At 34.9% G+C, this 11,462-nt stretch overlaps 1 protein-coding gene and 1 pseudogene across 3 annotated transcripts; one reads left to right on the top strand and one right to left on the bottom strand.

Moving 5' to 3' along the window:
- Positions 1-515: 515 nt before the first annotated feature.
- Positions 516-2,463, top strand: LOC111832144 (annotated as a pseudogene).
- Positions 2,464-3,490: 1,027 nt separating this feature from the next.
- LOC17895716 (probable disease resistance protein RF45) lies at positions 3,491-7,718 on the bottom strand. 3 transcript variants are annotated; one of them, XR_002835033.1, is made up of 6 exons: positions 7,641-7,718; positions 6,425-7,294; positions 6,203-6,346; positions 4,203-5,888; positions 3,969-4,004; positions 3,491-3,761 (listed from the first exon to the last, which is right to left on the bottom strand). XR_002835033.1 is itself a non-coding variant. In XM_023787709.1 (5 exons), exons 2-5 carry the CDS (start codon positions 7,284-7,286, stop codon positions 3,742-3,744), a joined length of 1,821 nt encoding a protein of 606 aa, XP_023643477.1. In that variant the 5' UTR covers positions 7,287-7,294; positions 7,641-7,718; the 3' UTR covers positions 3,491-3,741. The 3 variants fall into 3 exon arrangements, 2 of the variants coding, with proteins under 2 accessions (XP_023643477.1, XP_023643476.1); XM_023787709.1 differs by lacking the exon at positions 3,969-4,004 and having other exon boundaries at positions 5,094-5,888; XM_023787708.1 differs by lacking the exon at positions 3,969-4,004.
- Between the last annotated feature and the right edge of the window lie 3,744 nt (positions 7,719-11,462).

The following is an 11,462-nucleotide window of genomic DNA, read 5'->3' on the forward strand; positions in this document are numbered from 1 at the left end:
CATGGTAGGTTCGAGGATCTTGCGCGGCGGAGCGAACTCCTCGAGAGAAAATATACACTTGATATCTTATCAGAAACTAGACTACTAGGCTCACAACCTGCAGCATTTCCTCTTGAACAACATCTTCAACTTGGCTTGGCGAAAGGTTCTCTTCTACCCGATCCCAAACCATATCGACGATTGGTTGGGAAGTTGATCTATATCAACGTCACTCGACCCGACTTGGCTTACTCCGTGAACGTGTTGTCACAATTCATGAAAGCTCCTTGTGCAGATTATTGGACAGCAGCACTACGGGTCGTTCGATATTTAAAAGGCACCCCAAGTCAAGGAATCTTGCTCCGGTCCAATTCTGATCTCCAAATAGCATGGTGTGATTCCTCATATGCTGATTGTCCATTGACTCGACGATCTACGGCCGGCTGGTTAATACAACTTGGTGCATCTCCTATCTCTTGGAAGACAAAGAAACAACAAGTGGTTAGTATGTCTTCTGCTGAAGCTGATATAAAGCAATGGCTTGGAAGACAAAGGAGCTGATATGGCTAAAGGCATTATTTCTTGATCTCGGAGTTATTTTGAAGCAACCTATGCGATTGTTCTGTGACAACACCGCTGCCTTGCATATTAATGCTAATCCGATTTTTCATGAACGAACCAAACATATTGAGAAGGATTGTCACTTTATACGCAATGAGATTAAATCTGGGAGCATTGCAACAACACATGTCTCTACAAAGATCCAGCTAGCTGATATTCTCACGAAATCTTTGGGAGAAATTGAGTTCAGCATGTTTTGGTCCAAGCTGGGCATTTTAAACCTCCATGCTCCAGCTTGAGGGGGGGGGGGGTAATACAATACTTTAGTATTGTGTATTTCCATATTTCTTGATCTCGTATATTTGTGTATATTATCTAGTTTCCTTATGCTTAGAAATAGAACTTGGGCAATACGTTTTGTATGTTTGTATATATACTTCACCTTGGACCTGAATCAACTTGCTTGCAACATTCAGAACACCTAACCGTGGATGAATGTACTCAAGAAGCGGCAATCTACTGATGAACTCAGGTCTCTGGTAAAAAACAAACTCCTCTGAAGCACTCGGGCCTGGCCAGTCAACTTACATAATAGAGGGAGACCGTTCTAACGACTTCTTCTTTCTCTATATACGTTCATGGATTAGAAACTTGTGAGAAGTCACCATGTAGCTTATTTTTGTGTTCATGCCCTGATAAATTCAGAGTCGATTAATAGAGAATGTTTTCTGTGTTTTATTAGAATGCTTAGATCCACGTTTCTTGTGGGAGCTATCAAGAACTTGGTCAAGGCGATTCAGTTACTCATCTTCACTACAACATGTGTGACATGGTTTACCTGTTAGTGCATACATCTGAAGGAACGGTAGATGCAACAAAAGAGAGGAAAGCTCTGAACCAAGATCCAAGTTGGAATCTTCTCCCACGGATTGTAGCGGAGCTCGATGGGATATCTTCAGGCGTCAAGACAATACAAAGCTCGCTAAGTATCTGAAAATGAAAACGAGAATATTTCAGAACCCTCCTAAGTATTGTACAGATGACTTTTTGAGTGTTATCATCTAAAATCATTCAGTTGATGCGTCTAATTAACCGTTGCGTTTCGTTTCTGAGTGTTTTTCTGTGTGTTTTAGGCATCATGCTAGTTATATGAAGGACATTACCTAAACGTATACCACAAGAGATAACTAAAACAAGAGTTTGGTAAGCAAATCAAATGTTTTGTGTATCCCGTTGAAAAGTTGAAAGAACGAGACACTTAATCTTCTTTATACGTTTCAGGAGTTGAGCCATTGTCATTTGAGCAGCGTCGTGGTGAAGCCATTTTTATTCCGGCTGGTTCTACCTTCCAAGTTAAGAATCTAACGGTGAAAAGGAAAAGAAGAAAAAACTTTCTTTTCTCGTTTGTTTACATAATAACTGATTCTTGCACATATATGTATAAACATAGTCGAACGTTCAGATAGCATTCGACTTCTAGTTTCCTGAAAGCGTTAGGGAGGGCGTGAGACTAGCTGAAGAGATTCGATGTTTACCTAACGACCATGAGGCAAAAACATCAGATTGTAGAGGTACCAAAACAAAACTATTCTTGATTCCTTTTATAACATTAACCCTCAAATGCCTTATTGCTAAACTGTTGAAGTTTTTGGGTTTTAGATTGGAAATTTGTCGCTATACGCAGCAAGTTCAGCTATCAAAGAGGTTCAAAAACTGGTATTGGATCCTAAGTAAGTCTTAAAAACTTTATAATGGATAAAGCAAAATCCAAACCTTTGAGCTCAAAATATTTGGTTTTTATTGTAATTGGTGCAAGATTGGGAGCAGAGCTGGGTTTCGATCGAGTATCTTAACTTGACCAAAGAAGTCACTGAGAAGTTGGACTATGCAGTAAAGCGGCCGCAGCTGATCAGCTGTCAGTAATCAGATAGGCCTTGTACATACATTGCTATGAATTTAATGCACTCTAGATAAGTTGTATCAATTAGATAGTCTACACATGTATATGCTTTTTATGTGAATCATTCCCTTGAAAACATCCCACTGGATAGTAGACTGGCTGTTGCAAGCTACTTCTTTTTTTATGAATAAGAGAAGAAGCATAGACTACCAAGTGCTAAAGGCATGGGCATTGGCAGTCCCTGCCCAGTCCCCCACCCAAAAAGAAAAAAAAATCAAAAAAGAAAATATGTAAAAGGGACGTACCTTCAAACGGGACCGTTCTCTGCTTTGTGTTTCACTATTCGCGGGCCCCACTGACATGTGGCGGCCCGCGATTGGTTACCTGTTTTTTTTTTTCTAAAAAATCTATTAAAAAAAAAACTTTTTTCTGAGTCCTACTGATGCCCATGCTCTAATAGCTCAACTGGTAAAGATCTTTGGCAAAAGCTCAAAAGTCACCGGTTCGAGTAGCGCTTGGGACGAAACCATATAACATGCTATGGTTTCGGGTCTGGGGGATGTATGAGTTTCAGCCCAGAATCTCTTTCATTATTAAAAAAAAAAAAAGAAAAAAGAGACTTGCAAGTAAAACATAAGTGATCGAATTGGTTGATTAAGCATAGGTTTTAACCAACTGTAATGAACTGGAAATTTGGTTAAATTTCATTATACAAGGGGATCTTGGATAAAGCAAGACTTGGTGGTGAAAACTAATTTTAAAATTTTAATTCCCTCAGTAGATGATTATCATGGTTAGTCAGTATGATATATGAGGTCCAATGTTAGATGCCTAAAGGATACAACTTAACCGATGAATAAAGTATCTGTGATCAAGAAAATACGATATGAACATCAACAACACAAACAAAAAAAAAAGTTTTAAGAAGAAGAAACAACGATTGCTGAAATAGAACAAAAAGCAAAAACCCAATGAGCTATATTTGATTTCAAGAATATGATCGAATAAGGAAGATAAGTGTATCATTTACTCAAACCAGCAAACATATAAAAAACAGAAACAGTTTTGATACAAACCACAAACCATTTTGTTCTTGGACATACATAATACTAGAAAAGAAGTCGGTTTCATTATACAGCAACACACAAGGTTTAGATAAGTGTATCATTCAATACTCAAACCAGCAAACATAAAACATACAACTTTAAAAAAAAAAAAACAGTTTTGATACAAACCACAAAGCATAACATAGTCTCGTTTATTATTCGGTTGATTCGCTGGTGCCCGAGTTGGTAAGAGATTCAGTTCAGATCATGGTCGGCTACAAAAACATAAGAACCAAAAAGAAAAAGTTAATGAGATTCAGAAGAAATGTTCGTCTCTGTTAGAAAAAATGTGACACGGTATATATATGGGTAAATTGGTTTTTAGAATCTATTTTGCCAACAAACACTTCATTTCTCTTTCAGAAAAAAAAAAAAAGTTTTATCAGAGAGGCTAAAGAGTTTCTAGACGTTTCGTCGAATACCTTCATCCAGTTGATGAAATTGAAAACCATCATAATCTGCAACACATAGTCACATAGCATCAAACAAGTTCCGATGAAACTAACTAAAAGTGTAGTTTAGACTATCTCCAATGTATTCCTCTATACATAGGGAAAAATACAGTTTCTCTATAAAAAGAATAAAAAATAGAGTTCTATATGCTCTTACGTAAACTATTCTCCTCCCACACAAATAGCTGAAAAATCATAATTTACCTGCTAGTTCCCGAATTCATTCATCAATGTAAACAGAAGGGATGTGTTTGACTTTGTAATAATCTGCTCCTCCTTCCGACCATCTATTCTTCCATTCCTCTCCCATATAATAAAAACTCAGATCCTTTAATGATCGCAGCACATCATCAGGAATCTCCTTTAGTTTCTTGCAATTCCAAATCTGAAGATCATTGAGAAGTGGCATGGAGCCTTCTTCTACTATCCATTCTTCCCACTCATCTAATTCATGAAAATGTAGTGACTGCAACTGAGGGAACCCACCCCTAGAGCAAACCATTCTCCTCCCACAGAAAGAATTTTGAATTAAAAAAACATCTTTCAATTGACCAAACTTCTCTAGAATGGGCATCGGATCCTGCTCCAAACGACAGTCCCCTAGAACCAGGCTTGTAAGGCTTGAAGGAAACTGCAATTCATCAGATAACAATGGAATATTTATCACCAAACTCAGCTGTTGGAGATTAATGAATTCGAATAGACTTCCCCATCCTTTCGTCCCCTTAGCAGCCCCGATAAGTCTTATATCAAGAGTTTCCAGGTGTCTAGCTCCACCTATCGATGCAGAAAGGGTTTCTAAACTGCTCTCACCAGTTAATCTGATTCGAAGAGTCCTCAACATGGTCATACCACAAAGATCCTCTAAACTGCAATTCTCTGTTGAGAAATTAGTCAAGGTCTCCAAGTTTACTAGATGGCTCAATTCCAACTTTTTCTTCATATGCATAGCATATGGTAATCTAAGGTATCTCAATTCTTTCATCCCCTTCAAGACATTAGGCACGAATATAGACCTTCTAACCACATCTAAATTTAGATAGATCAGCAACTTTAGATTTCTTAGAGAAGATGGTAGATAAGATATGTACGCACCTTCTAAGCTCAGATATCTTAAGTGGATGAGCTTTCCAATTCCAGAAGGTAACTTCATTCCTTTGAAAGTGACTCTAGGGAGATGTAATACTCTCAGCACTTGTAACCTTGTAAAGCTTACACATGAAACTTCACAAAAGCCTGTCCTTATATACTTCTTGAGAACAATGAGAGATCGAACCTTTGAATTATTTATCTCTCTCTCAACATGTAATGCAGACGGTTCATGTGAGACAAATCTCCGGGATGTACAAACAGACGGGGAGCTGTTACCGACAATTTGTAGGAAGTTCTCTTCTTTTGCTTTTGACAAACAAAGATCTCTCATCAAGTCATGCAAACGGCATTCTTCAAATCTCCAAGTGGTACTGACTCTTTCAGATATAACCATATTTCTCTTTACCAATTCTTCTATGTAGCTATCTCCAACATCTCTAATGCTCTCTCCATTGGTATACTTGATTATTCCTTCTGCAGCCCAGTAATAGTACAATTCTTCGATACTTATTTCGTAATCTTCTGGAAAATGGGCCAAGTAGAGGAAGCAATACTTTAAATGACCAGGCAGCTCTTCAAAGCTCAGAGACAATACACGGTTCAATAAATTGTTGTTGCCATCATTGGCTCTTCCAACGAGATGAGATACAATATTCTTAGATACTCGTTCCCAGTAGAGTTCTGTGTAATTTTCAGCCAACAATCCTCCTAACACCCTGACAGCCAAAGGCAATCCCCCACATTGTTTAAGCATTCGTCTACCCATCTCTTCCATTTCCTTAGCAACTTTCTTCGGTTCTACACAACATCATCAAACAAATAAAAAATACATCATTTATACCATGAAAAGAATTTCAGTTCAGTATGATGTAATAATGATATACTACAATAAGCTATTTTAAAGCTATGTCTTCCGAGACTGAAACATTCTTCAAACCAACTGAAACATTCTTTATACACATGGTTTTTGATTGAATAAAATTTTACATTCAATTCAAAAAAAATAAAGCTATGTCTTGCGATCATCCCTTCTTGAATGCTTACCAGATCCTTTCATATTTATGTGATCAAAGTCTATAAGAAATATATATATCCTTCATTTGAATGCTTACCAGATGCATCTTTCATCGGTATCGCTATTCTTTGGAAAAGAGTCCAACTGTCTTCATCAGATAGGCATTCTGGTTTGAAGTTGATAAATGGTTCTTCACGTCCAGCGACTCTTTCATTTCGTGAAGTAAGTAGCACTTTCCAACCTGTACAACTTAAAAATTAATATAACACAGAGAGCATAATGAGTGTGATCTTGAATTTTATCTTTCTTTCATCATCACCTTTTTTGTGTGGAAATATTGGCTTGATTAGGTTCCAATCTTCTTCTTTCCATATGTCATCAATGACAATTAATGATTTTGATGTTTCCAACAATCTAGAGAGTTCATCTTGGAGTCTTTCTTCTTTCATCTGCATGATTTCGTTTTCTTCTGCTTTGGTTCTGAAACTTTGCAAGATATTTTGCCACACATTCTTCCGATCACAAACTTGTGAAACACATACCCACGCAAGTCTATCAAACTTCTCCCTAACCTTGTCGTGATGAAAAGCTTGTCTAGCAAGGGTTGTTTTCCCAAGACCACCCATCCCGGTCATTAGAACAATTTGATCATTATCTTCCTCCACCAAATATCCAACCAACTTCTCTACGTTTTCTTCCAGCCCCACAAGATTGCTTTTTTCCTGTCTAGCGAATTCTTTTCTTTCAGGAAGAGGTTGTTGATCCCTCATGTCGCCAATAATCTTTTGTACTCCTTGAGTTTCCATATCACGAATCACCTTAGAGATCCTATTACTTAAGCTTCCAATTTCTAAAGCGATTTCCCTGCGTTCAGGAATGATGCAAGCAAGTCTTCTCATACGTTCCTTGATGCCACCACTTTTTTGGAGTTGGTCTTTTAGGATAAAAGTTTCAAGTATATCTTCCGCGTCAAAAATGATTTCCTTGATCACTTCCACACAGTTCCTCACCCTCGCACTTGTATGCTTTTTAGCCTCTGCGTCTTCCATAAATGACTTTAACCTGCCTAGATCAGTTTTTAGTTCATCAACTTGATCTTCAACTCCCTGAAATTGTTTGTGTTCATGGCTCAGTAGGTTCCAAAGATTTTGTATTCCAAATGACAGAAGCTCCGTAGCCATAGTGCCTCCTGCTTAAATAGTAATGAAAATAACAACCAAGTTACTTAATATTGACGAACATTTCTAATCATAACATATTCACTAGAGCCAAATATCACAAGTTCCGTAAGATGATAAGATTTTGATAATTCCATTAAAGCCTATAAAGACTAAACCTAATTATTCTAGTGAGTAACCTGTAAGATCCAATGAAATTGCCAGAAATTTATATGGATATAGACAAGGTTTTAGTTTCAAAACTTGAAAGATATATATGTGGAGAAAAATAAAGAAAGATTTCATTCACCGTAAACAAAAAATTTTGCCATGAACAAAAGAAAACAGATTGATAACATTAACAGAAAAATGACTAACCTCTTTAGCTCATCCTGAGGAAGAACTACCTCACATATTTTCAAGACTTAATTTCCCTTCTTTCTGATATTTTGTTTTTCAGACTTTTCAACTATCGACAACTCATGGTGTTCTTAACCACATACTTTTTTTTGTCTATCTTTCTCTTTATCTATTCTTTTTTTTTTTGCAGAAATATTTTTCTTTTGTTATGAAATTATTATTTTATATATAGGTGTGAGGAAAGTAATTATATAAGTGTTTGTTTTATATTAGTATATATATATATTATATTTGTAATTGGTTGAAAGGGAGAGAAAGTGACGAAGAGGAAAGAGAGTGAATTATTATTAGTCTTGCATTTTTGTTGCTTTCGTACACACAGTTGTGTATTAAAAAGAACTTAACTGACCACAAACGAACATATCTAGGCCTTGAAAGACCATCCACATCGTCCCTCCAAATAGTCTCCAATACATCATGAACAAAATCAAAAGTAAATAAACCTATAAGCAAAGTAAAGGCATAGTTTGTTAATCTATCCGCAAGGTGATTAGCTTTTCTATACATGTGAGAAACCCGAACAATCCAGTTTCTCGATAAAAAGCCATAACACAAATATACTAAGGATGATGATGGGTAGGATTTGCAGATACCCTTCTTGAAAAACACCACCACCATTTTGGAATCACTCTCCGATTCCACTCTTAAAACTTGTTTCTCCCTGGCAATAACAAGTCTATAGTAGACAACCCAAAACTCTGCTAGAGGTGCGGAACATCGACCAATATTGAGTGAAAATCCTTCACACCAGTTTCCCTCTCCATCATGTAGAACACCACCAGCAGCTGCCAACCCTAGATTGCCACTTAAGCTCCATCAGTGTTAAGCTTATACCAGCAGTTAACTGTTTATTATCCTCTAATTTCTTCAATTTTTTTGTGTTTGGGAGATTGCAGGCTTGATTTCTATGGAATTTTGGGTCTTCTTTAATTACAATTGAAATAGTTTTATTTATATATTTTACAATTAATTATGAATATGAATAAAAAAAAAAAAAGATAAAGTAGTAAATCTATTATTGAGATAGAATATTTTATTTTGGCAACAATTCATATTTATATATAATTGAAAAAATGTTGACCAAAGAAAAGAATAATAATAAATAGTTCTACATATAGAGGTCTCGGGTTTGACGTCCAGATAATGCGATTTATTAATTAATTTGCAGATGAATGAGACAAGTTTTCTAGAGATCTACAACGATGCACAATTAACTGTTCACCGTTATTCTACGCATGGTGAATGAAGTGTCGTCCGTCTAAGGAAAAAGAGTAATTTGTGATGAATCTATTAGAATCGGGGAGAATTAGCTATAGTATAATCATTATTGTAATAATTCTCATAATTTTTAATAATTAATAATTCAAGAGTTAAAAAAAAAACTAGAACTATATAGAATTCAATCTAGGGGTTAAAACAGAGTAGTGCTTATTTAGAGAAAAAAAATGCTTATTTAGAGTCGAATTTTCTACGGAAAAATGATTCTCAGCTACATGAAGTATCCACCAACACATGGTCACACATGTAAACAATATAATTGTCTCGTTAACTACATGAAGTATTACTATCACATAAGGACATGCATAAACAAACATGAGTTATGTGTATAACACCTGATATGATCATGCCTAGCACAACGGACTTGGAACGTCACAAAGAGCTTGTAGCCGAGGAGGAGCTTGAAGCAGAGGAGCAGCTCAAAGCTAAGGAGCCGTTTGAATTAGAGAATGAGCTTATAGCGGAGAAAGAGTATGGCAAAGATGTTATCTTAACCTCACTGGTTTTGATACATGATCACTAAATGGGCATGTGTCTCATTTGTACTCTTTTTCCCTTGTCAAGTTTTATCCCAATGGGTTTTCTTGACAAGGTTTTTAATTAGGCAAATGATTCACATTCAAATCACTCATTTGTTGATCCAAACCATTAAAATAGATTCAGAACTTGGCCCAATGGAATATATATCAAGTCCAGCTTGTTTTGTGCCCATTACAAGCCCAAGAAGAGTCCAAACCAAGTGGGTAATTTGCTAGCCAAGAGGAGTGACAAAAATAAGTAGTTGAAGAGTCATTTCTATTCAAACTCTATCTTTAATTTTTTTTAATTTCCAAGGTAGTTTTGTGAGTGTGTTCCAAGACTTCCTTCTTCTTTATAAACCCCTTGTAATCTCTTATGAGACACAACCTTCCTTTTTATCAAAAACCTTTTCTCTAAAGAGATCTTTTAGTTGGTGTGTATATCCAGCTTTTCTCTTGTTGGTGTGTATATCCAGTAAAAACCTTAGCCTCTTTGGTGTGTATATCCAAAGGATCTAAGTTCGGTATCGTTAAGCTATTCCGCAAGCTTCTTGTGATATCCATCGACCATTCAACTTCTATTCCGCACCACGGCTTTCTAGCCAAATCTATCCTTGCTCAACTTAAGAGTGTCGGATCCTAGGGAGATTCTCGTCAACACCATAACCATCCAATATTGACCGGCGTTTACCAACAAAAAAGAAGAAAAATTATTTTTATAAAAAAAATAAGAAAGAATATATAAAATTTTTAGTAAAATTATAAAATGAAATACTTTTAAAAATACTATACTTAACAAATATAATTTTTCTTTTCTTTTTTTTTCAAATATTTTTACTTTGTATTCAAATGTGGGTTTTTTTATTATTTTCTAGATATATGCTTTTATGTAAATAATATTTTAATTATATTTCTTCTTTTTCCCTTATAAACAATATATATTTCGCGATGCCATAGAAATATTTGAAATGCCATAATCTCATAAACTTTATAAATAAATAAAAACTCAAAAATATATTTAAACCCCCGACCTACGACTTTACAAAAGAAAAAAATGATTTTTTTGAAAAAATAGTATATTTAGTTATATTACCAATATATATAACTAAATTTACCACGCAAAAATTTTGTGGTATACTTTCTTTTCTTGGTATATTTGTTTTTTTGTATTACCAAAATTACATAACAAAATATTTCACAAAATTTATTTGGTATATAAGTTTTGACCTTTAATGTGAGTAATTTTTTTTTACTTGTATAATATGTTTTGATATTTGTTTTGTAAAATTATGTAATATATTTACTTATTTATCAAAAATAAAAAAATTATGGAAATTGTTTTTTTGAATTTTTAATTTTTTGTTGGTCATCGTCGGTTGGGCATGACGATGGTTACGGTTTATTAACCACCGGTTATGGTTATAAATTTTCTTTAACCATAACCTTAACGTTTATATATACGGTTACAATGGTGACGGTTATATACAGTTACGGTTAAATCCGGTTACAGTTAAATACGGTTACGGTTATTTGATGTTTATAATATAAATAATATTAAAGGCAAAATTTTATATTTTCTTACCATATCAAATAATGTTTATTTAAAAATATGAAATATATGTAATTATATGATTCAAATATTTATAGTACATTAGTTAAAGAAATGATTTTTGGTTAATCAAAGACAACTACAAATATATAAACTAATGGTTATGAACCTACAAATATTTAAATTAAATTATTTTTGATTTGATTAATGGAAATGTGTAGTGGAATGGATTAGGGTTACTAGTTGACATATTTAACCATTTTTTTTATTGGTAGGAAACATGAGACAAAGTCTCCTAACTTGTACTCAAAACAAAAACAAATTACACCGAATAGTCCGTGGAATCGAAGTTCCACACATATCCTCTAACAAAATCAAATTGAGCTCACTCAGGCATCCAACCAAAGAAAGAAACCCCAGCGATAAACAAAACGC

Source organism: Capsella rubella, unplaced genomic scaffold (genome assembly GCF_000375325.1).
Source record: "Capsella rubella cultivar Monte Gargano unplaced genomic scaffold, Caprub1_0 scaffold_2, whole genome shotgun sequence".
NCBI classification, from domain to species: domain Eukaryota; kingdom Viridiplantae; phylum Streptophyta; class Magnoliopsida; order Brassicales; family Brassicaceae; genus Capsella; species Capsella rubella.

Coding starts and splice junctions, on each gene's coding strand:
- LOC17895716 (XM_023787708.1), bottom strand. CDS start 7,286: ATGGCTACGGAGCTTCTGTCATTTGGAATACAAAATCTTTGGAACCTA. Junction 6,347..6,424: donor AATATTTCCACACAAAAAAG/GTGATGATGAAA, acceptor TAAGTTGTACAG/GTTGGAAAGTGCTACTTACT. Junction 5,889..6,202: donor ACCGATGAAAGATGCATCTG/GTAAGCATTCAA, acceptor GATGTTGTGTAG/AACCGAAGAAAGTTGCTAAG.